Consider the following 22,921-nt stretch of genomic DNA (forward strand, 5'->3'; position numbering starts at 1 on the left):
GCAACTATACACTATACTTTATAAAGACTAGTGAAAAGTCTTGGGAAAAGATCTCTAGAAGCATGATGATTGGTTGGTTGATTGGTTAGTTGGACACTGTTTCGCCACGCAAACTCTGACACCAAGTTTAGCAGGCATATAAGGCATGTAGAATGGCTCCCAAATGATGTATTGGGGCTTGTTTGTCAGTTTTTTACTAACTTCTAAGCCTCAATGAACATCTTTAGCCCTCAATGCTGCAAAACTCTTCCCTGTAGGAACACTGCTGATGCTCCCCTGGCCAAATAAATGGTATAGAGTTCTTTCAAATCCCCTCAGTCCTCGCTTTTATCCTGCAGTATGGCTGGCACACCGAGGCAGCGACTCATTGTGATGTATAATGTTGCTTTCAGCCATATTGATCTCTCATTTGTTGGTTATCTGCTCAAAGCGTGAAAAAATACGTCCATTAGAATTCCGTGGTTTAGGTTTAGCTCATTCAAGGTTAATCAAAGCTATTGAACTGATATGGAACAAACAGCTCCCTTCCTAGCCCCTCTGATTTTCTGAATCGGCATAATCGATTAGCCATTTGGGACGCCGCGTCAAGGGTCGTCCCGAGCCGACACCCTGTGTAGATTGGACGAGATTGTGATCTGAGATCTTTGGCCTGTATATTCACCATCTCCTTCCCAATGAGGGTAACTTAATTGGAGAGATTTACCAAGGTTAACCATCATGCTACGTTATCAGTTTGTGCCCCTAAAATGCTTTTAGATCATATCCTCTTTCCATACACGTTTTTTTTGGCGCCCACCTACCCGGTCAAGTGCAGAAACAGTGACTGACCGGTGATGATAGATGGAATAGGTGGAATATGTACCCAGCAGAGCCCCTGACGTAAAGTGGGGTCGATATAAATGGTGGTTGTTTGATGCAGGGGGAGAAAAAAAAAAGGATTCCCAGTCCAATGGCTGCCTCACATCAAAGTCACAGCCCCCAATCAGGCTATGAAGAGGAAATCGAAGAGCATGATGATTGAAGAAATTAAAGTAATTTTACTGACATGAGGCAAGTCTGCAACCTCCTCCTGGCAGCTTAATAGGATTCGACCACGCTGGTAACTGAGGGCTCCTGTTCAGAGGGTGTGACCTGTGGACCTCTTTTTCCCTGTAATCAGATCAAATGCTTAAAGTGGAAATTGTTCCTGATGAGCAACACTAAGGCAATCATACACCGCCCGTGCTCCGGATGCCAACAAATGAACACCGGCGGAGCTGGTGACCTGCTAACGCCATCTGAAGGGTCAGACCTGCACAGGTTGTCATTTTCATTCTCAGCAATTGATCCAGTTTCAGAGTAGCTCTAAACCCACACACCTGTAATCCAGAATATTACACAACCTGTGAGCAGTGATTAAGACTTTTACACTTTAACCTAATGGTGCTTTTCTTTTTTCTTTTTTTTTGCTGTCCAAAGTTTGCTTCTTCAATTAGAACAATAGCGCTGAAATTCTAATGTAGTTGTGTTTTTTTTTCTCTATTTTATTCTAATTCTACTTTTATTTTTTTAAATCAATTTTTATATTTTATTTACTGCTATTTTACAATAATTAAATGTAGCTTTTATTTTCTCTGTCATGTCAATCCCTGTTTCTGTAAATGCTCGGCTAGATTGAAATGAGGGCTGCCCTCAATGTACATCCGAGTTAAAATAAAGGTTTATTGATTGATTGAGTTAATAAGTAGTGAAAAAAAAAACTATGATACGCACTTTATCGTGCTGAATCACTCAGCTTGCCATGTGGCCATGTCTGTGACGTTTTTTTTTTTATTTAAGTGAAGAAACAGATGTAGACGAACATATATTTTTCTTTTTTTTTTAAATCAACCTTACTGTAATCTATAATTCTATTAATCAATATTCTGCCTTTTTCAACTTATTAATTACAACTAATTAATTATTTGCTTGATCGGTGTGTAAGGTGCTTGTATATGTTCTACTTTCTACTCTTCCCTAATGGGCTGGATGCAGCTCGGTTGCCAGATTTATTTTTTTAAATAAAGTTGAGCTCTGCTGAACTCTGAACTGATCATCTTCATACTAGGCTACATATATCTGTTATGTTCTTGTTGGTGTGTGTGTGTGTGTGTGGGGGGGGGGGGGGGGGGCTGCTTATGCTGTGTTTATATTTATATTTATACTACTTATGTATTCTGGATTGTATTAATTGTTTTGCTTCATGTTACACCATAGATAAACATAATATCACTTGTTTGTGTTCTTGCATACAGGTAGAATAATGGCAAATAAAGCCTCTTGCACCTATTTAGCTACATTTACATTAACAATCTATGTAAATTTGCAGACAATGATACATTAGCATAGGGACTGTTGTGTTAATTTAATGCCTGGTATCTTGTTTTTATCAAACTGATTTTAGTTATTAAAGAAGGAGCATTATGTAATGTCTTTTTCCTCTAAAGAATCTACAGTATAGTAAGTTTTAATATTTGATTTATCAGCTAAAAAAACGTGTTGATGTTTCCATCTTTAACTTTATTTGTGACACAAAGTGGCTTCCCTGACTTTCTCGTCTTCCCCTGTAACCTATTATTGATATGCATTCTTTTATTTTTTTTCTCAATTATAGAGAGAAAGAGATCCTCCTTCTCTTCTTTATAGAGATGTTTGTTTGCACTCTTTCTGTTTATAAAGATTGTAGTCTATGCTTCTCATGTGTTTCTGTAAGTGCTCTAAAGTGGCTCTGTTCCTTTTAAATCTGCTTCCGTCTGAACCCGAGGCCAGCTATACCTCTGTATCGGGCTATTTGTGTTTGTTGTAAGAGGCTTATGCAACTTTTTTGCATGTAATTTGTCATTTTATCCCCATTTTTCTTTCTTTTTTAAGGTTAGCATGGTCAGTTTTTGAAACATTTAAAGGTAGACATGAGTAGTTAAACATTTTATATTTTTTAAAACTTTAAAACTTCTACTTCCTGGTAGTACTTTCTATGAATGTCATGTGTATTGGACTCTATAAACATAGCCATAACACAGTATAATGTAGTCAAAAGGCATTATAAACATGATTATACATATGCTTAAAAATGTATAATATATTATAGGCATGTTTATTATGCATTATGCATTGTGGTTATAATGCATCATCGGCTGTGTTTAAAAGATATTATGTGTTAATACCAATAACCAATAATATAACAGTAGCTTATATTAGTTTATAATATATTATAATGAGTCATTGTACACTCTAAGTAAAGTAACAAATTATTAGTAACAGATCATTTAACCCAGATGTTTAACATATTACAAGAACAGGCTTATAATGCATTATAATCACAATTCATAATGCATAATAATCATGGCTACAATGTGTTATACATGTTTTATAAATATTTATAGCCTTGTTTATAATGCTTTACGATACATTATCATGTGTTATGAGTATGTTTATAGAGAGTAATAGAGATGATGAGGCTCGAGTGATTATGATCTAAGGTTCACCAGTTCAAATCCTGAATCATGTTGCTTGCCATCAGCAGCCGGAGTCCGAGAGAGCACAATTAGCCTTGTTCTATAAGGGGTTGGTAGATGGTACACTTTCCTCTAATTACTCCTAGTGTAATCATGGTCATCACAGGCTGCTGTTAGTCTTTTAGTTGTCCAGATTGGGGAGAAACATGGGGTTAAAATAGAAGCTTTTTAAAACTTTTTATTTCCTATATATATATATATATATATATAAATTTTCTTTTTTTTTTGTATGGTTTAGATAAATAAAAGTAAAACGAGGTAAAACAGTAAACAGTCCAGGGTCATACACAAGGAGGCAACAATGAAAAGCAGGCAAAAATCAGAGCTGAGAGAAACAGAAAAATGTGATGGAGCAGGTAGGCAAACTCAGGCAATGATAGGGTGTATACATATGGAGGTGAACAGGTGAGATCAATACTCTGGTGATTGACTTTCTGTTAGTGCTGCGTGCAGTGTCATGTAATTGCCTGAATGCCTGATGTCAGTGTGAGGTGCATTCTGGGTATTGTAGACTGGCTGGAGGTCGGAGATAGAGATCTGCAGGTAGAGCAGAGTGTGGGAGAGACATTTTACACTTAAGTTTTTGCTAATTTTTTTTTTTTTTTTTTTTAATGATTAAGAAAATTCTTCTAATTAAATTACTTAAGTGCCTAATTTCGTAGTTATCTTAATATTTCCTACAACAAAACGATGTTGTTTTAAAGGTGACTTCTCTGTGTCAATGATTTTGGATGACAGTCAAAAGTCAAAAGTTTGGACATATATGATCTCATTCACTGTGTATGATTTTTTTTTATATTTTCTTTTTTTTTTTTTTACATTGTGGAGAAACAACCTTTTATTTTTTACTTTTTACTTTTTACTATGTAATTCCATATGTGTCCCTTAATTGTTTTGATGTGAATTGAATCTACAATGTAGAGAAATAAATGAAGTTAATATAAAGAAATGCATTAAATGGGACTTATAAAATGCTACGTTATTACTATATTGTAAAACAGTCATTAGTTAGTAGCATATTTAATTGCTTAAAGATTTCATTACAGAAGCTAGTTACAGACGATTACTAGAGCTGATATATAGTATCCAGCTCTCCTTGTAACTTTTACACTGACGTCCCTAAACTTGAATCATTTCACTTTCTTCTTCTAAGTGTCTGAGATCAAGGTCACCTTTTCCCTGGCTGCTATGAATTTGTATTGTATAGCCTTCATTCTTGTGCCCCGGTCCCCCGCTGTCTCGGGGCCGCCCTCCCGCCCGCTCTCCTCTCTGCAGCACAGAGGCGTAGTCCAGGCTCCACGCCAAGAACAATCTCTGTGCTCCTTTGTGGCACACTCCATCTTCCCGAATGGAAACAGCACAAGGGCTGGCTATTTGCAGCAGCGCTGTGCTGCTTTTTGTGAATGGAGGGAGACCTCATCTCAGGCCGGGGCACGTCGCCAGGCCGCCCTAAAAGTCTGCCTCATTGACTCACGCGAGGGAAGAGAACAGGGATAATGCTCAGACTGTGTCGTATCTGCTAGTTGAACTTTACTGCTGAGCTGCAGCTCGCCCAGGGTTTCAGCAGCACGTAGACTTCTGAACGTGGAGTGTGCATCCATTAGAGCAGAGGTTCACAACCTTTAGCAACTCTCAGCCCACTGAACCAACAGCAAAACCTTCCCTGGCCAACAGGAATATGAAATATGCTGTTTAAAACCAAATAAAGCATGGTGCTTTTTTAGCTATTAGCTAGCATGTCCTTTAACAGGACTAGCTCAAACCAGTCAATCAAAAATTACATTTTGATTTTATTTTTTAAAGAATTACTTTATTTTTTAGTTTTTTGGCCATCACCCCTTCTCTTCAAAGTGCTATTTAAAACTTGTATTGTAAATTTAAAATTTGTATTAGTTATTCATTAAGGAAGTACGGGGGAAAAAAAAAATAAAAAAAAACATACATACATACATACATACATAAATAAAGAAATAAAGAAAGAAAGCGAAGCAAAGAAGAGAAAGGCTAAATGTTGGTAGATTAAGTCATAGTAATAGATAATAATAATTTAGTAATAGTAATTGTTTCCCTTTCTCCCATTAATGACCAAATTACTACCTAAACTACTATTATATATTACTATGACTTAATCTACCAACATTTAGCCTTTCTCTTCTCTTTTTTTTCTCCTTTTTTGTCTCGAGTTATGTTTATTGTTTTTTTTTAATGTATTCTTTAAAGTTATCAATTTTACAGTCAAAGCTTATTGGATTTTAAGCCTATGTAAGCCTAATGTTTATACTAAACGTATAGAAGTATTATTTTACCAGGGTACCACTTTAAAATAAGACACTATAAAATAAGGCTCCTTTATAAAGGGTTTAGCAATACAGTAGTTTATAAAGATATTTATTAATAATTCTAAATTAACTTGTAAATACTTTAAAAACATTAATAAGCACTTACAACACATAAATAGAAAAAACAACAGAGACAATAACTTTTTAACATATGTAGTAAAATAATATAGAAAGACAAAAAAAGGTAAGATAAGCATCTAGTAAGATCTATCTGAGGTTTAACAGTATAAATGAATGTGGAATCACTATTTGGTACACTCATTGATTCTGTACTTTTGAATGCGTCATATTGGCATGAAACATTTTAACACATGAACAAGCAGACGTGCATGTTTTGTAGCTTTTCAGAAATGAATGATTGGACTGTTTTAACAGGTGGGAAGCTGTGGTGGGCAGACGATGATCTGGCCCAGTTGGGGACCATTGCCAAGCGAGACGGCCGGAACCCTATGGTGCTGCGCAACAAGACCAGCGGAGTGGTGCACATGAAAGTGTACGACAGAGACGGACAGAAAGGTGAGGCTTTCTAAATACTGCTACTGAAATATTACAATACAGTAAATCTACCCTTAGATACAGTAAAACTGCCATGAGATATTAATATAATCTAAATATGCCAGGCCTAATCTATACTGACTCTTATAACTGTCTGTCTTCCAAACACACACAGGGAAATATCACTTTTTAAAAAATAATCTTAATTATGATTAATTATGATTAATTAGAACATTTCTGTTGTGATCTTTTAATTATTTTGTGTTTATTTAAGAAAAGATGTATAGTTAAATGATATTTAAATTATATACATTTTTATTTAAATATGTTGTGCTAAAATGGTTTCGAAATAATAATAATAATAATAATAAAATAATTAAAAATTAAAAATTAAAAATAAACTTGCACTACCAAAATATTGGATCAAGGCTTGATATCGGCAGATGCTCAAAATAAAATAAAATGACTCAGATTCATGAATTATAGTTATTAAATAAGTTATTATGACCTGTACAGTTTCCTCTGCTTTTAATTTACTTCTGCATTAATTATAGCTTTAACTTTAAAAACGCATCATTCAAATGCTACATTAGGTTTGATAACACAAATATATCTTTGCTTTCCTTTTCGATGCGTAAAGTGCAGTCTGGGCTGCAGATTTATTGGGGAATCACTTTTCCATTTTGTGAGTTATTAGGAAAATCATTTAGGGTAATGGCAGCTCCATTAACAGCATTGCTGCGGATCCCACTAAACTATCCGGTCGAATAACAAATGACCATTAAGCAAGCCCCGATGTGAATCTGTCTGGCCTCCAAACTTCTCCAGGAGCAATTAGCTGCTCTATTCATATTCAGACCTGTCTCATTACTGTCTGGTTTGGGCTAGGTGAGCTATCCTTGGAGCATGGTGGCAGGGCAGGTGCTTCCTACGTACGTCCCTTCAGTTATTTGGGGATTATTGTGGGTCATGAAGTGTGGAGTTTGGGAAAGTTTGGTTGAAGTTTGCACTCTTGTGGGTGTTGTGTTGTGTCTCTTAGGGAGGAATGCCTGCCAGTTAAACAATGGTGGCTGTTCTCAGCTCTGCCTGCCGACATCAGAGAATACCCGCAGCTGCTCCTGTACCGTGGGCTACAACCTACGTACTGACCGGCTCTCCTGTGAAGGTAGGTAACGAGTGCTCAGAGTATATATATATATATATATATATATATATATATATATATATATATATATATATATATATATATACATATATATATTGTGGCTGTCCAATGAAAAACAAGTATCTCCATTGTTGTTGATTTTTTGGTTACTACATAATTTGAACAGACAAACTGTCTCTTACACTGTGCCAATTTTTTTTTTGATGAACGGACCAATAGAAATACTTCAAAATTACCTGAAATAAACTCTTTTTTTACATTGACTTCTATTGAAGTTTTAAAAGGTTATATATATATATATATATATATATATATATATATATATATATATATATATATATATATATATATATATATATGCCTAGTATAGGCTTCCTTTACTGATGTTTTCAAAACAAACAAACTCATTTTAATTGGAAGACCAAGAAAATAAATACCGCACCAGATGTTTCGTATGGATGTAGAAACAGATTTTGAGAGAAGTAATGTTGTAATTTTACAAGAAACACTCAACCTAGCATTATTTACAAAACTGAACCAGTCGTCTCAGGTTTATGTGAATTGATGTCAGATTATTTAAATGAAGATTGATTAAATAAATAAATAATCTTAAACATTTAATAAATGCAATCATAAGCATTTAATAAGTGTAAGTTAAAGCTAATAAAATGTGCTTGTAAAGAAGATAAAGACATCAAGCAACTCTGTCATTTTGAGGGAGAAGCTCTTTCAGTGAAAAGTCTAGACGCTTATCTTCCTCTGATCATCTTGAGGGATGGTGGGTCAGCTGAGCTGCACTTGAAGCTCAAAGGGCTCTTGGCTTTGTATCGAGTTTAGATTTTTTTTTTGCCATTAGGTACAGAAAAGCTGGTCTGTTATTGGCTTTGTAGGCCTGTGTCAGAATTTTGAGGTAAAACTACATGATCAGTTTACATGCTGCGATCATGTGACTTTAGACATGCAAAATATCATTGTATATATGAATTATCAGCTGTTCTTGCATTATTATAATGTTAAATTAGTATTATATTAGTATTATAAGTATCGTTTTGTTGTTTTGTTAGGTTAGGGCCTAAAAAAAGACTGTTAAACTGAATGCCATAGTGACCTCAACATTATTACCACACTCTTTATTATTATTATTATTATTATTATTATTATTATTATTATTATTATTATTATTATTATTATTATATGAGTGGTGTTTTAATTCTCAGCACAGTGGTGATGCTGACGTGCTGCTGGCTGAATGGTAGTGTGCGTTGTGCTGATATGAGTGTGGTTTCAGGTGGTGGGATTTTTATACATGTCACTGTCTGTGCTCTCTGTGCTCAGAAGCTAATAAAGTGAACGGTGTATATTTAGCTTCTGTATTCTGGGAAAATCTGCTTTTAGTCAGAGTGAACCATCGAGCTGGAATTCATCACAGGAAACGGTAAAGCTCAACTAGCCGGGGTCCCTCAATCATTTGATTTATTTATTTATTTTTTATTTCTAACCACCTCCACTCTGCCTGGAAATGCTTTACTGTAGAATTGGAAGCTTAGATTTTTCCAATAGGTTGAGCTTTCAGTGAAGTTTCTTCAGCACTAAGGCTGGGTGCAGAAGCATTAGCATTAGCCACTAACCACAGAGCTCATGTGACGTAAATGCTAACTGATAGTGCAAGACTAAGGAACCCTAAGTGTTCCAGTAACCCAGAACACTATCAGTTAGCGGTTTGTCCAACGTATCTTGTTTTAACACAGTAAACACACAGACTACAGACTACACTACTTGACTCTGAACAGCATAAGAGCTAGCGCTGCGGTTAGCTGCTAATGCTAATGCTGCTGCACCTAGCCTTAGTGCTGGAGAAACTCCACTGAAACACACCCTTATAATGCTGTTCTTCAGTGGAGGGGATTTACTGCTCAATACTACCTGCCTGGTAGAATTCTTACAAAAAACAAAATGATTATAAGATGCAATGGTGAATTTTGGAAAAATTAAAGAATTTGGTACCACTTTAAAATAAGACTACCTTTATAAAGGGTTTATAAATGGTTTACAATTAGTTTCTTAATGGTTACTAATTAGGTTGTAAATGCCTTAAAAATCATTAATAATCAGTTATAACACATAATTAGAAAGGGCAACAATATAGATGGCTGTGGGTTCAATATTTGGCAAACAACAGGTCATTGTTGCCCTTTCAAATTATGTGTTATAACTGATTATTAATGATGTTTAAGGCATTTACAACCTATTTAATAACCATTAATAAATAATTGTAAACTATTCATAAACCCTTTATAATGGTAGTCTTATTTTAAAGTGGTACCAAGAATTTTAAGTTCATCGTATAGTCCAAAATATACGGTAATCAATGGACTCTTTATTTATTTATTTATTTTTTATTTATTTTTTTTTACATATTTTTGAAATCCTAATTCATACTAATGCTTAAAAATATATATATTTTTAAACCTTGTTTATTGTAAACGTACCACAGAGTCAAATAAAATGTTGATTGATTGAAAATTGATTAATTGATTTATTAATTCATTCTCACCCTTTTGAAAGGCCTGAGCTCCTTTCTGATGTACTCCATTCATGAGGGGGTTCGCGGAATCTCCCTGGACCCCACTGACCACACGGAGACCCTGATGCCCATCAGCGGCACCCTTTTTGCAGTGGGAGTAGACTTTCATGCAGGTAACATCCATCACTCTGTCTATTCCTGTGCTCTCTTAGTCTTATGTCTCTCTCTCTCTCTCTCTCTCTCTCTCTCTCTCTCTCTCTCTCTCTCTCTCTCTCCTCTCTCTCTCTCTGCATGTGTGCGTTTAGAAGTGATCTGCTCTCTGCATTCATGTACTTTCCTCCTCTTTGAACAGTCTCCATGCGTTCACATCAAAGATAAAGCCTGTACCGCTTTCCTGCAAATCACATTCATCATGTTGTTTACTGTCAGACATGCAATCTAATATTAACTGCGCAGTTCCTTACCTGATTAAAGGGGACCGTACCAGCCTGTAGATCGCATTCTGCAGAGATAAAGGGTGGAGATGGGTTAAGTAAGTTTACGCTGGAGGCATCTCAGATAAATGCTCCTTCATATCACCTAAAACCAGCATCATAAGGGACACAAACTAATATATTGGACAATCCATCAAATGGAAGTAAGGTACAGTAGGCAGGGCTGCGCCGTGCGAGCCTGATGGCATGCTGGAGTCTCTCTATTTTTTTTTCTTCTTCTTCGTCTTCGTCTTCTCCTTTTTTTTCTTCACCCATGCATTATTCATGCTGTGAATGGGCTGTTCTGAAGTGAATTTGTCACTGCTCACAGATGCAAGATGATTCACCCTGTTTATAACAGAATTCTGTAGTGACAAGTGGCAGGAAAAGTGAGTGCAGGGGAAGCGGTCCTTGTGTGGTGCCACCATATTATCATATTAAAAGCTAGTCATGTAAAATAGGCCTTGGTTTCAATGAGCAAATTCGCTCATAGACAGACACACAGCCACATCACACTAACAGCTAACATCATAATGTGCTCTATAGTCAAACCAGGACTGTCTTTCTGGGGATATAGAAATATATGACTTGATATTTTAGACTTAACTGTGCTATTTTCAGCAGAAAGAAAGATCCGGAGGGCTATATTCTAGAGCTGGGATGTTAGTTGAAATAATTTGAGTAGTGGTATAATGGAGATTGTGCATCTTTACACATATATATAGACGCTGCAGGGAGAATCTCAGAAACCTGTGAAGAATGCTAAAAAATACAGACTTAAGTCAGACGCTTGTGTCAAGTTCGAATCCTGTTCATGTAGCTTGCCATCAGCTACCAGAGCCCTGAGAGAGCACAACTGGTCTTGCTCTTTCTGGGTGGGTGGATGGTGCTCACTCCCCACATCGCTCCAAAGGGTGATGTCTGCAGCACAGGGCGTCTGTGAGCAAATGTATCAGAACCGAGCACGCTGCGATGCTACTCTTGGAAAAGAGGCGGTGGCTGACTTCACATGTATCGGAGGAAGCTTGTGCTAGCTTTCACCCTCCTGATGTTGTTAGATTTTTATGGGTTCTAAGTAGCACATTTATCTTTGAGGACAGAGCTGCACACTGTTGATATTTTAATCCCAGTGTCTTCATGAGAGAGAGTCACCTGAAATAGTTTTCTCAGCATCTTAAAGGAAGGAGTTCCTGGAGGTGCTGAACAATAGTTGCTGCTTTTTCTTCACACTCTGAAGCTCTAGCTCTTTTTAAATCACCTCAAATCATCATCTCAGTTCATCAGGTTCATCTCAGTTCATTCATGTGGAGGACAAAAACACTTTTTGTTTACTGTTTACCACATGATTATATACATGTCCTTTAATGTTTTTTTTTTAATTAAAGAAAGATATTAAGAAAACATTGAATAAAAAACTTTTGACTGGTACTATATCTATCTATCTATCTATCTATCTATCTATCTTATCTATCTATCTATCTATCTATCTATCTATCTATGTATGTATATATATATATATATATATATATATATACAGTGAGTCCAAGAAGTATTTGATCCCTTGCTGATTTTCTTTGTTTGCCCACTAATAAAGACACTATCCTTCTGCACTTTTAATGGTAGATATATTCTAACATGGAGAGACAGAATATCAAGACAAAAATCCAGAATATAATTTTAAAGAATATATTTTAATTAATTTGTATTTCAATGAGGAAAATAAGTATTTGATCCCTCTTGCCAAACACACTCAATACTTAGTGGCAAAGCCTTTGTTTGCAAGCACAGCGGTGAGACGTTTGTTGTAGTTAACCACAAGTTTAGCACACACCCCAGGGGGAATTTTGGCCCACTCTTCTTTGCAGATCCTCTCTAAATCATGAAGGTTGGTGGGCTGTCACTTGGCAACTCTGACCTTCAGCTCCCTCCATAGATTTTCGATCGGATTGAGGTCTGGCGACTGGCTGGGCCACTCCATGACCTTAATGTGATTTTTCTTGAGCCAATCCTTTGTTGCCTTTGCTTTATGTTTAGGGTCGTTATCATGTTGGAAGACCCAACCACGGCCCATTTTCAGATCCCTGGCAGAGGGGAGGAGGTTGTCCCTCAGGATTGTGCGGTACATTGTGCGGCTCCATCCATCTTCCCAGTGATGCGGTGAAGTAGCCCTGTACCCTTGGCAGAGAAACACCCCCAAAACATTATGCTTCCACCTCCATGCTTGACGGTGGGCACAGTGTTCTTGGGGTCATAGGCAGCATTTTTCTTCCTCCACACATGGCGGGTGGAGTTGAGGCCAAAAAGTTCAATTTTGGTCTCGTCTGACCACAAAACCTTCTCCCAATAACTTGGTTCATCTTTCAAATGATCATTGGCATACTTGAGGCGCGCCTCCACATGTGCTCTCTTCAGCAGGGGTACCTTTCGGGCACTGCAGGATGTGAATCCATTGTTGCGCAAAGTGTTGCCAATTGTTTCCTTGCAAACTGTGGTCCCAGCTGCCTTCAGGTCATTTGCTAACTCCTGCCGAGTGGTTGCAGGACGATTTCTGACCGTTCTCAGCATCATTGCCACCCCACGAGGCGAAATCTTCTTTGGAGCACCGGGCCGAGGTCTGTTGATTGTCATGTTATACTCTTTAAACTTTCTGATAATTGCACCAATAGTTGTTACTTTCACATCCAACACCTTACTAATCTTTTTGTAGCCCATTCCAGCTTTGTGAAGGTCAACAATTCTGACTCTGAGGTCCTGTGACAGCTCTTTGGTTTTACCCATGTTGGAGACTTGAAATCTGTGTGATCTGTCTGATTCTGTGGACAGGTGTTTTTCACACAAGTGATTAGTGAGAACAGGTGGCTTCAGGTCAGGTAACAAGTTGATTGGGAGTGTCTAACTGGTCTGTAAAAGCCAGAACTGCTAATGAATACTAAGGGATCAAATACTTATTTCACTCCATGAAATACAAATCAATTAATATATATTCCTTAGATTTATTTTCTGGATTTTCTTTTTAATATTCTGTCTCTCCATGTAAGAATACATCTACCATTAAAAGTATAGAATGATCATGTCTTTATTAGTGGGCCAACGAAGAAAATCAGCAAGGGATCAAATACTTCTTGGACTCACTGTATATATATATATTGTGGCGTCCAGGTAAAAGTTTTAATTGCTTGCCATAAAAAGGACCAGATCAAATCTTAATTAGGTCATGCGAGCTGTGAAGCCGTAGCACCTCTGCCCTCTCTCTCCTGTTTCCAGTTTTGGGGGATCAGGGGAAAGCAGGGTAAAAGTGCTGACCTCTGCTAAAGGGCTGGAATGGACAGATGGTCAGAGAGTCTCTTTACACTTGTCCCCCTGTGCTCCTGTGCTCCTCTGCTCCCTCATTCACATCGCCTAGCAGAGCCCAGCTCGGTACAGGTGAGCAGGAGGCTGAGCCCGAGCCCAGCTCAGCCCATGACAGCTGATTACATCCGCATACTGTTTGCATGTCATTACCAGGCAGCTTGTTGGAGCGTGAAACGGATGGAGGCCTTCCAGCTGGCTGCCGCCACATTGCAAGAGATCTGTTAGCTGGGTGCAAATTCCGCATTTACAGGAGGGTGCAAATAAACCCAACATTTCCACACCGCGGGCTGCGTGACCACGGCCGTTTACAGGGCAGAAACAGAGAGGACGGATTGTTTGCCGCTGTCAAATTACGCACATGTTCAGCCCCTAGTGATAACTAGTAGCATAAGTGTGGGGAATATTTATTCAGCATACAGCTCTGGAATAAAAAAAATAGTTTATTTGATTTTACCCATAGACAGTGTACAGCTGGACAGAGCATCGTCTCTCAAAAGTGAAGCCACCACTGGTCGGGCGCCCCCTGCTGTTCGATTTCAGAAAGCTGTGTAACCCCACCCATCCCCATAGGTTTCAATGCCAAAACAGACAACTTTCAATCACGTTTTTTTCTAATATACTGTAATTCTACCTCCATTATTTAAATGCAACAGCTAGTGTATCCTCTGCTTATATTGTATATAAATTTTAATATTTCCACAGAACTCGTTTTTAAAAACGTTATTCAGCTCTATTCAAAAAAGGTGTGGTTATTGTAAAAGGGCTGGTTATGGGCGGGACCAATAACAGATCGTCAGCTCCGCTCCACTCTGCAGCCTGTGACCTCGAGGCAGCCCTCAGGGGCGGGGTTATTTAAATGAGTAGGCTGCTCTCCACAGTCTTTCTCCCTCCTCTGGTCTCTACTGCAAAGACTGGGGTTTCAGGATCGCCAACATGGCAGAAGAGTTTGGCTTAATTTTCATTGAATGAATGGGAACATCAACACAGCGTCCTTCTTTTTTACTGTCCTAGAATCTAATCAAGAGGAAGATGAATGATCACAAGCCATCAAACCAAGCTGAACTGCTTGAATTTTTCCACCAGGAGTGTAAAGCATAAAGTTCTCCAAAAGCAGTATGTAAGACTGGTGGAGGAGAACATGCCAAGATACAACAAACTGAAAACTGAGATGTTTTCATCAAACCAGGGTTATTCCACCAAATATTGATTTCTGAACTCTTAAAACCTTGTGAATATGAACTTGTTTTCTTTTTTCTGCATTTTTTGAGGTCTGAAAGCTCTGCATCTTTTTTGTTATTTCAGCCATTTCTCATCTTCTGCAAATAAATGCTCTATATGACAATATTTTGATTTGGAATTTGGGAGAAATGTTGTTTATAGTTTTATAGAATAAAACAACAATGTTCATTTTACGCAAACATATACCTATAAGTATCAAAATCAGAGAGACTGAAGTGGTCTCTTAATTTCTTTCCAGAGCTGTATTTAGCTCAGTTTTCTTTTTCTTTTTTTTTTTTTTTTTTAATGCTAATCACTGGTAATTGCAAGCTCTGAAATACTGTATATCAGCTTTATTGCAGTGGAGTTTAAATACTGGGTGGAGATAATGCAGATGATTTTTTTTTTTTTTTTTTTGATTTTATGATTATTTGAATAAATCAACTAGAGTAACGGTATAACAACCACTGTGCCCAGGTTCAGAGTACACCATACTCTACACCCTCACACCTGCTGCACTGTGTAATGTAGTATTGAGTTGTAGGACATGGCAGTAGTATATGGAGCATGGAAAACAGCCCCTCACTCAGTGTTTTTGGCCGTTGTTGTGAAATATGACCTCCTGTCCTCAGGCAATGACACAGTCTACTGGACAGACATGGGCCTGAACCGCATCTCCCGTGCCAAGAGGGACCAGACATGGAGAGAACACATTATTACCACTGGCATCAGCAGGGTGGAGGGCATCGCTGTGGACTGGATTGCTGGTCAGGGTGATTTTATGTTGTTAAACGCTGCATGTGTTAACATAATGAGGGCTAGGGGTTGATGGGCTGAAGTATTTTTCATACGGGGTTAGTGTTAGCTTTATGGCTAGTGTAATGTGGTAATGCCATTATTTTTATAGTAGGTTTTTATTATAGTCGATTTTTTTACGACTTATTATATTACCTACCATAAAACTGTAGAACTGTAGAAATAACCCCGGGTTATATTCATTCCATGCAAATTCACATGTTGGTAAATATTTATGTGTTATGAGAAGGGAGGAATATTTTTTTTTCTGATGATATTGCAGCCATTTTTAAGAGAGCAGTGATTCTTAGTGTTAGAATCTGTATTACTGTGCGTATTGCTGCTGTCTTAGAAAAAGCCTTGTTCTTCAAAACAATGTAGTTTTACTGCCAAAGGAAATAAATAAAAAAAATATATATATTTTTTTTTTATCTTTGAAGATGTTATAGAACTTGTATTATACATTATGTAAGTTCTTTTGGATACTTAGCATTTCTGTTGGTCCATTAATTGTTAAATTCTGCAACAATGTAAAACAAAAATAACATCTACAGGAACATCCCTTGCATTATGTTGAAAAGTGAAACATAGAGATAATAACAAGATAATGATGTTATGTAACATTTATGCATCAATCAAGTTACACTTACTGTATATAGCCCCTACTGTATAGACCCCCAACAGCAATTTACAATAACATTTTTACGCACAGTTATTCACACTAGGCACTCATCCACACATGTTCCACACTGTTGAGAACCAGCAGCCAATAGCGTGCAGCGTACTCTCAACCGGAAACCACCGTCCACCTGGAGGACTGCATAACAGGCACTGATCATGCAATAATGCTACATAATACCGAGGTAGAAGATTAGCACATATAACGTTTTCTTCCTCAAATTGTTCGTTAAGAAGGTAATTTGTAAATCCAGTAATCTGTCAATCAATCTGCACTATATGTTCAAACAACCATTCTAACAAATTAGTTATTCACTGCACAGTAGAAACAGTACAGTATACTTCCATAAAATGAGGAGAAACCTTTTTAAATACCCTTGCTTTTTTTAAAAGAAACAGTGTCCCAGTAATTTTGTCAAATAGTGTATTGCATTTATACAATTACTTTTTTAATTATAAAATAAACACTTATTCAAATAATTGTATTAACTTTTTAACACAGAGGTTATAAAGAGGTTATATCTGCTAGTCACATAAAAAAAAAAAATAAGGCAAACATTACCGTGTAGTTTTATGTTGATGTGTTTATCATTAAGTGTTTGTTTTAGCTAATCTGTGCTTCATTAAGCTTTTAAGTACTTTTTAAGTATTTCTAATTAAGTAATTCTGAAAATATATACTTATCTTTGAAACTTTTTGAGTGCTACATTTTATGGCAATTTATTGCAATTTGATGCTGTCCAAAAAAAAAAATCTTCATTTTTGTCCATTTTTAGTTTACTAAATTAAAATTGGAAGACATTAAGTCATAGATATCACATTAAGTGTCAACATTTATTGATGAATGGATCAATAAATTTTTTTGCAAATGACCTAGAATAAACTCTTTTTACATGAAATATCCATTGAAAGTTAAAAAGTTAAGAGGGTTCTCTGTCTCTCCCGTAAAGTTGTTTTTTTTTTAGGATTTGTTCTGATATATATATATATATATATATATATATATATATATATATATATATATATATATATATATATATATATATAAAGAGGCAGTTTAAAAGATTGATTTGAAGCCTAGTCTTAGACTGTATTTTTCTACAAATGGAAAATCACCATTAATAATTTGGTGTAATCAGAGACCTAGGCTCTCTCTGTCTGAGAAAGTTCCCCATCGAGTTTTCAAGCAATAAATGCACTTATTTGCCAAGTTGCAATGTGACTTTTGTGACTTATTTAGACTTTTATGAAGCACTGAATGTCCAGAAAGCTTCTATATCTTTTGAATAGTTTGGTAACTGATGGTAATTGTGGCTGTATTGAATGTTACTCTATACTTTAATGGAATTTCCTCTCAATTTCCCTCCTCAAAGGTAATCTTTACTGGACCGACCACGGTCTCAATCTCATCGAAATCGCTCGTCTGAATGGCATGTACCGGTCAGTGGTGATCTCGGAGGACCTGGACCAGCCTAGAGCCATCGCCGTGCATCCGCAGAGAGGGTAGGTCACCGTCTCAGAACGCTCCGGAATGAAGATCACACATTGATTTTCTCATGCGTTTCATCATTACTGACCTAAAAGCAGCAGACAGGTCCACAGTGCCCTTTGAATATTTTTCTCAGTTGACAGACATTCGCTAGAATCCGCCGCTCTGCTCACTGAGCTGAACCCAGACTGAAATAAATAGTCTGTCAGACTTCTGTTGTGGTCAAAACCCGCTCTGCAAATATACACCGGCCGGCAGAAGCGCAGCAGAAGTGTGCTGCTCGTCTGTGGTCTGAATGGAGCTAAAATAATCCACTGCTTCCACCGTCCTCAGCTATTTCCAACATCATAAACCAGGCCTTCAGTAATGGTGCTGCTTAGCCATTAAGCCGCCGAGCTATCTAATATACCAGGTGAGCCTCCTGTCCCCCCCTCCCACCCTCTCACCCCCCTCAGGTCTAAATGAAGTCTGCTGTACTTACGTTAAGCAGTGCATGAAAGGAGTCAAGCAGAGAGGCTGTGGTTTCCTGTGATGTTATGATTTCTCTGTTTCCCTTCAATACTTATGAGCCCTTTTTTCTTCATGACATGAAAAGGAGGGAGTTGTTTATACTCTGTGAACTCACCCACGGAGAGAACCATTACAAAGGCATATCAAGGTTTTTTCCTGTTAATAGCACACGGCAGGAATAAGCGTGTACCCTCAGCCTGGTCTGATCCAAACACAACAGCCGGCCTTATTAAAAAAAAACGTATTTTAAATTCTTATTTAAAAAAACAACAGCGGGAACTTATTTTCACAGTTATTCTTATTTAAAAAAACTAGAGCAAAAACTTATTTTTTCACAGTTATTCTTATTAAAAAAAACTACAGCAGAAAACTTTTTCCACAAACATTCCTATTAAAAACTACAGCAGAAACTACTTCTCAAAATAAGTCTCATCAAAAAATAACAGCAGGAACTTCTTTTCACAATCATTTTTATAAAAAAACTACAGCAGAAATGTATTTTTACAGTCATTCTTCTTTTTTTTAAACTACAGCAGAAACTCCTTTTCACAATAAGTCTTATTAAAAAAATGACAGCAGGAACTTCTTTTTACAGTCATTCTTATTTTAAAAACGTGTTCACACAGTCAAAACATGTATTGGGTTGGGTTGTGTTTGGTTTAGCTGGGTTAGGTTAGTTGTTTCGGTTTAGTTGGGTTGGTTTGGGTTAAGTATGCTTGGCTTTAGTTGAGTTGGATTTGGTTTAGTTGCGTTTGGTTTAGTTAAATTGGTTTGGTTTAAGTTGGATTGGTTTTGGTTGGGTTTAGTTGAGTTGTTTTGGTTTAAGATGGATTGGTTTTGGTTGGGATTAGTTGAGTTGGTTTGAGTTGAGTTGGGTTGTGTTTGGTTAAACTGGGTTAGGTTAGGTTGGTTGTTTGGGTTTAGTTGGGCTGGTTTGGGTTAAGTTTGGTTGTGTTTAGTTGAGTTGGATTGAGTTAGGTGGCATTTGGTTTAGTTACATTGGTTTGGTTTAAGTTGGATTGGGTTTAGCTAAGATGTTTTGGTTTAAGTTGGATTGGGTTTAGTTAAGCAGTTTTGGTTTAAGTTGGATTGGGTTTAGTTAAGCTGTTTTTGTTTAAGTTGGATTGGGTTTAGTTAAGCTGTTATGGTTTCAGTTGGATGCATTTGGTTGGGATTAGTTGAGTTGTTTTCAGTTAAATTGGATTGGGTTTGATTAAGATGGGTTAGATTAGATTGGTTAATTTGAGTTTGGTCTGTTTGGGTTATATTGATTGGGTTGGTTTGATTTAGTAATGGTTTAATGCCTGAAATGAACTCAAGTTGTATGGTCTGATGTTGTAAGGTCTGAACTTAAAAAGTAGTTTAGTATATGAAGTAAACATAAACACTTAATATTCTAAGAGTGTATGTTTGTTTCCGTTACTGGAAATAAACTCACAACCAAGCTTTAATAATAAGCTTTAACATGCTGCACATATTACAAAGGTATAGAGAATAAAGGAATAGAGGGATAGAGAATGTGTGAAGAATTTTGTGATTAAAAATGTTAAGAAATCCCTGTACTGTACTGCATACCTTATGATGTATTTACAGAAAGAAGAATGGCGAACAATTAACACATTAAATATTTCATTTCTTTGAATTCTTGGTGCCAAAGATCAGCCAAGTTTATTTTGTTATGTAATGTAAGAAGAACAATCACAACATTCAGAACATTCAACAATTTTTGGATTAGTTACTTACATACAAAGTCCATTAAAGTCCAAAAACTATCTTTACTGAGTTTTTGAATGGCGTTTATGTTGATATGTGGCTCGGTAAATAATTGTGTCCTGCTCACACTCAAACTCCTAGGTTTATACACCTAAAATTAAAATACAGTCCTTTAACAAGAACATTTTTTTTTCTTTTTTTTTTTTTTTGCTGAGCTCAGATATTTATTTTTAATAATTTCTAGCATTTACAGTAACACTGTTCTGATATCCAGTCCCCCATCTCTGCTACTTCCTGCTTCCTTGTCAAGAGATAACACATATAAATAAATATATATATATAACAATGTGGACTGTCTGGTGGACCTGGAGAACTTTATGACACGCAGACAAAAGGAACGGGCTGATGACTGTGTGGGTATGAAGGGCTTTCACTGTGACTGACGTCAGCTTAGTCACTCTCACTCAAGGGCTGAAGTTATTTTAGGGCTGGAAGTTTAAACGAGGCTTTAAATAACCAGTGGCCAATTTTCCTGTTGCCACCGTTCTCTTCATCTGTCTTTTAACAGCTACTTATTCTGGACGGAGTGGGGGAAGAGCCCGTGCATAGGCCGAGCACGGCTGGACGGTTCAGATCAAGTCACGCTTGTTAGTTCTGGTATTGCCTGGCCCAATGGGATCTCCATTGACTACGAGGTAGAGTCTCTTTCTCTCTTTTCTCTCTCTCTCTTGCTCATCCTCCTCCCTGATCCTCTCTCTGGTCATGATGTAGAGTATACTGCCTATACCCTGGTCTCGCTCCCCATCGCTCTTCTCCTGCTGCTGATAAAATGGACCTGTGCAAAGAAGAAGAAAAAAAGACGACGCGCTGATGTGCATTTTCAAATTGCTTTCCAGGAAAATAGATTATACTGGTGCGACGCCCGAACCGACAAGATAGAGAGGATCAACCTTGAGACTGGGGAGAGCCGGGAGATTGTACTGTCAGCCGCCAACGTGGACCTATTCTCCGTGGCTGTGTTCGGGGCTTACATCTACTGGTCTGACAGGTAATTTATTATTTTACTAAATGCTGCGCTTTCCAAAGTGGCCCACAAAGCCCAGCTGCTACAGTCTCAGAGGATTAACCCCTTCCACTCAAGGGCACTACAAGACCTGCCGTAAGCCTGTGGCGTTCCTCAGGAACATCCCTGACTTTATGTAAATCGCCCGCACTGTAACTAACTGTCATTGTCAAGGTGAGCCTCGCTCAGATAGTGAGCTTCAAGCATCTGGCTTGTGTATTCAAATGAGCTTTGCTGCTTTTAATTAGATAAGTGCCATTGATTACACTGATGCCAGCCTCCGTTCTGTGTTTCCCCCGGTGCTGACTGTGACAGAGCTCATGCCAACGGCTCCATCCGTCGCGGGCTCAAAAGCGATGCCACCGAGGCGGTGACGATGAGGAGCGGCCTGGGCGTCAACCTGAAGGATGTGAAAGTCTTTAATAAAGGCCGGGAGAAAGGTTGAGGTTTCAACTTAATGTTCTTCTTATTGTTTTCTGTTGTTGTAGCTTTCTTTGATGACTTCTTTGGAGGATTTTGATCTCCAGGTTACTTGAAAAATGGAAGAAACTCACATTTGCAAAGCATAGGATTTGTTTGAAGTATTTTGTGGACACAACCAGTGTGTTCTTCATGGCTCATGGTTACTTACAATTCTCTAGACATGTATAATACATATTATAAAAGTAATACAGCACCACAGAAACTGACCAACAGAGCTTTGAGTTTGAGTATCAAATGATCGTTTTTATATTTTTTGTTCATTTCTGTGTAAAAAAATTAAATGCCACAAAAATGTCATGCAGCAATTGCGAAAGGTAAAACCTTCCTACTGTTGTCACTATGAAGCTTTTTTAGACTGTTCCATATGTGTGTCTATATCAGCAGGTTCCTGAAAAGCCTGATTTGAATCTTGATCAAACCCAACCTAGGCTTTATATCCCAGCTTCTATGTCCACAGATTTGTAGACAACTTCTCAACCCATATGTCTTCCTAAATCGATTTTATTAGAGTGCATTAAAACTATATTTACTGCAGTGAAAGCCTCTGACAACTCAAATTAGGCAGAAACTGATGTTGGATGATTAACTGTAAATCCAATGGTGCTCCAGAACTTCAGAACAGAGGTCCCAACTCCATTCATTTAGTATTGTCCTACTCTATAGTTGGATAACTAAAAAAAAGAAGAATATCAAAAACAGGGTTGAGTAACAATGCTCTTGAAAGAAAAAGAATATGTATGGAACATATGAAACGTTGAGTGGGCAGTGGCAAGTCCGGAGATGGCACAATTGGCCTCTTGCTCTCTCTGGGTGGGGTTATACCCCTCTAGTTAATGCTTGCCATTGAGCATGAACTTCATGGAGAGTCATGTTACTTTTCTATTGATTTTAGGTCACCCCATCCACAACTCCCTGACTTATCCCAAAAGTATTGGATGAAGCACCATCATTCCAGAGAACAGAGTTCTACTGCTCCACAATCTCCTACTCCTCTAGCCCATTATTGGCATTAGACATGGCCCATTATTATTAGACATGGCCCATTATTGGCAGTAGATTTTGAGACATAGATTTGTGTTCATCTGCTCCTAT

The 22,921-nt window shown here is 37.4% G+C and overlaps 1 protein-coding gene across 5 annotated transcripts in view; it reads left to right on the forward strand.

The window, feature by feature from the left end:
- lrp1bb (low density lipoprotein receptor-related protein 1Bb) overlaps nucleotides 1-22,921 on the forward strand; it is a 503,881-nt gene that overhangs the window by 329,493 nt on the left and 151,467 nt on the right. For all 5 annotated transcript variants that reach the window (XR_007441266.1, XM_049485229.1, XM_049485230.1 and 2 more), the window contains 8 exons: nucleotides 6,248-6,388; nucleotides 7,407-7,532; nucleotides 10,098-10,229; nucleotides 15,731-15,865; nucleotides 17,945-18,074; nucleotides 20,852-20,978; nucleotides 21,180-21,331; nucleotides 21,662-21,786. Coding sequence is in view for 4 of the 5 variants with exons in the window: in XM_049485229.1 (XP_049341186.1) it covers nucleotides 6,248-6,388; nucleotides 7,407-7,532; nucleotides 10,098-10,229; nucleotides 15,731-15,865; nucleotides 17,945-18,074; nucleotides 20,852-20,978; nucleotides 21,180-21,331; nucleotides 21,662-21,786 (1,068 nt within the window). In the remaining variant the exon portion in view is untranslated. The remainder of the gene's footprint in view (nucleotides 1-6,247; nucleotides 6,389-7,406; nucleotides 7,533-10,097; nucleotides 10,230-15,730; nucleotides 15,866-17,944; nucleotides 18,075-20,851; nucleotides 20,979-21,179; nucleotides 21,332-21,661; nucleotides 21,787-22,921) is intronic.

Source organism: Astyanax mexicanus, chromosome 11 (assembly GCF_023375975.1).
Source record: "Astyanax mexicanus isolate ESR-SI-001 chromosome 11, AstMex3_surface, whole genome shotgun sequence".
NCBI classification, from domain to species: Eukaryota; Metazoa; Chordata; class Actinopteri; order Characiformes; family Acestrorhamphidae; genus Astyanax; species Astyanax mexicanus.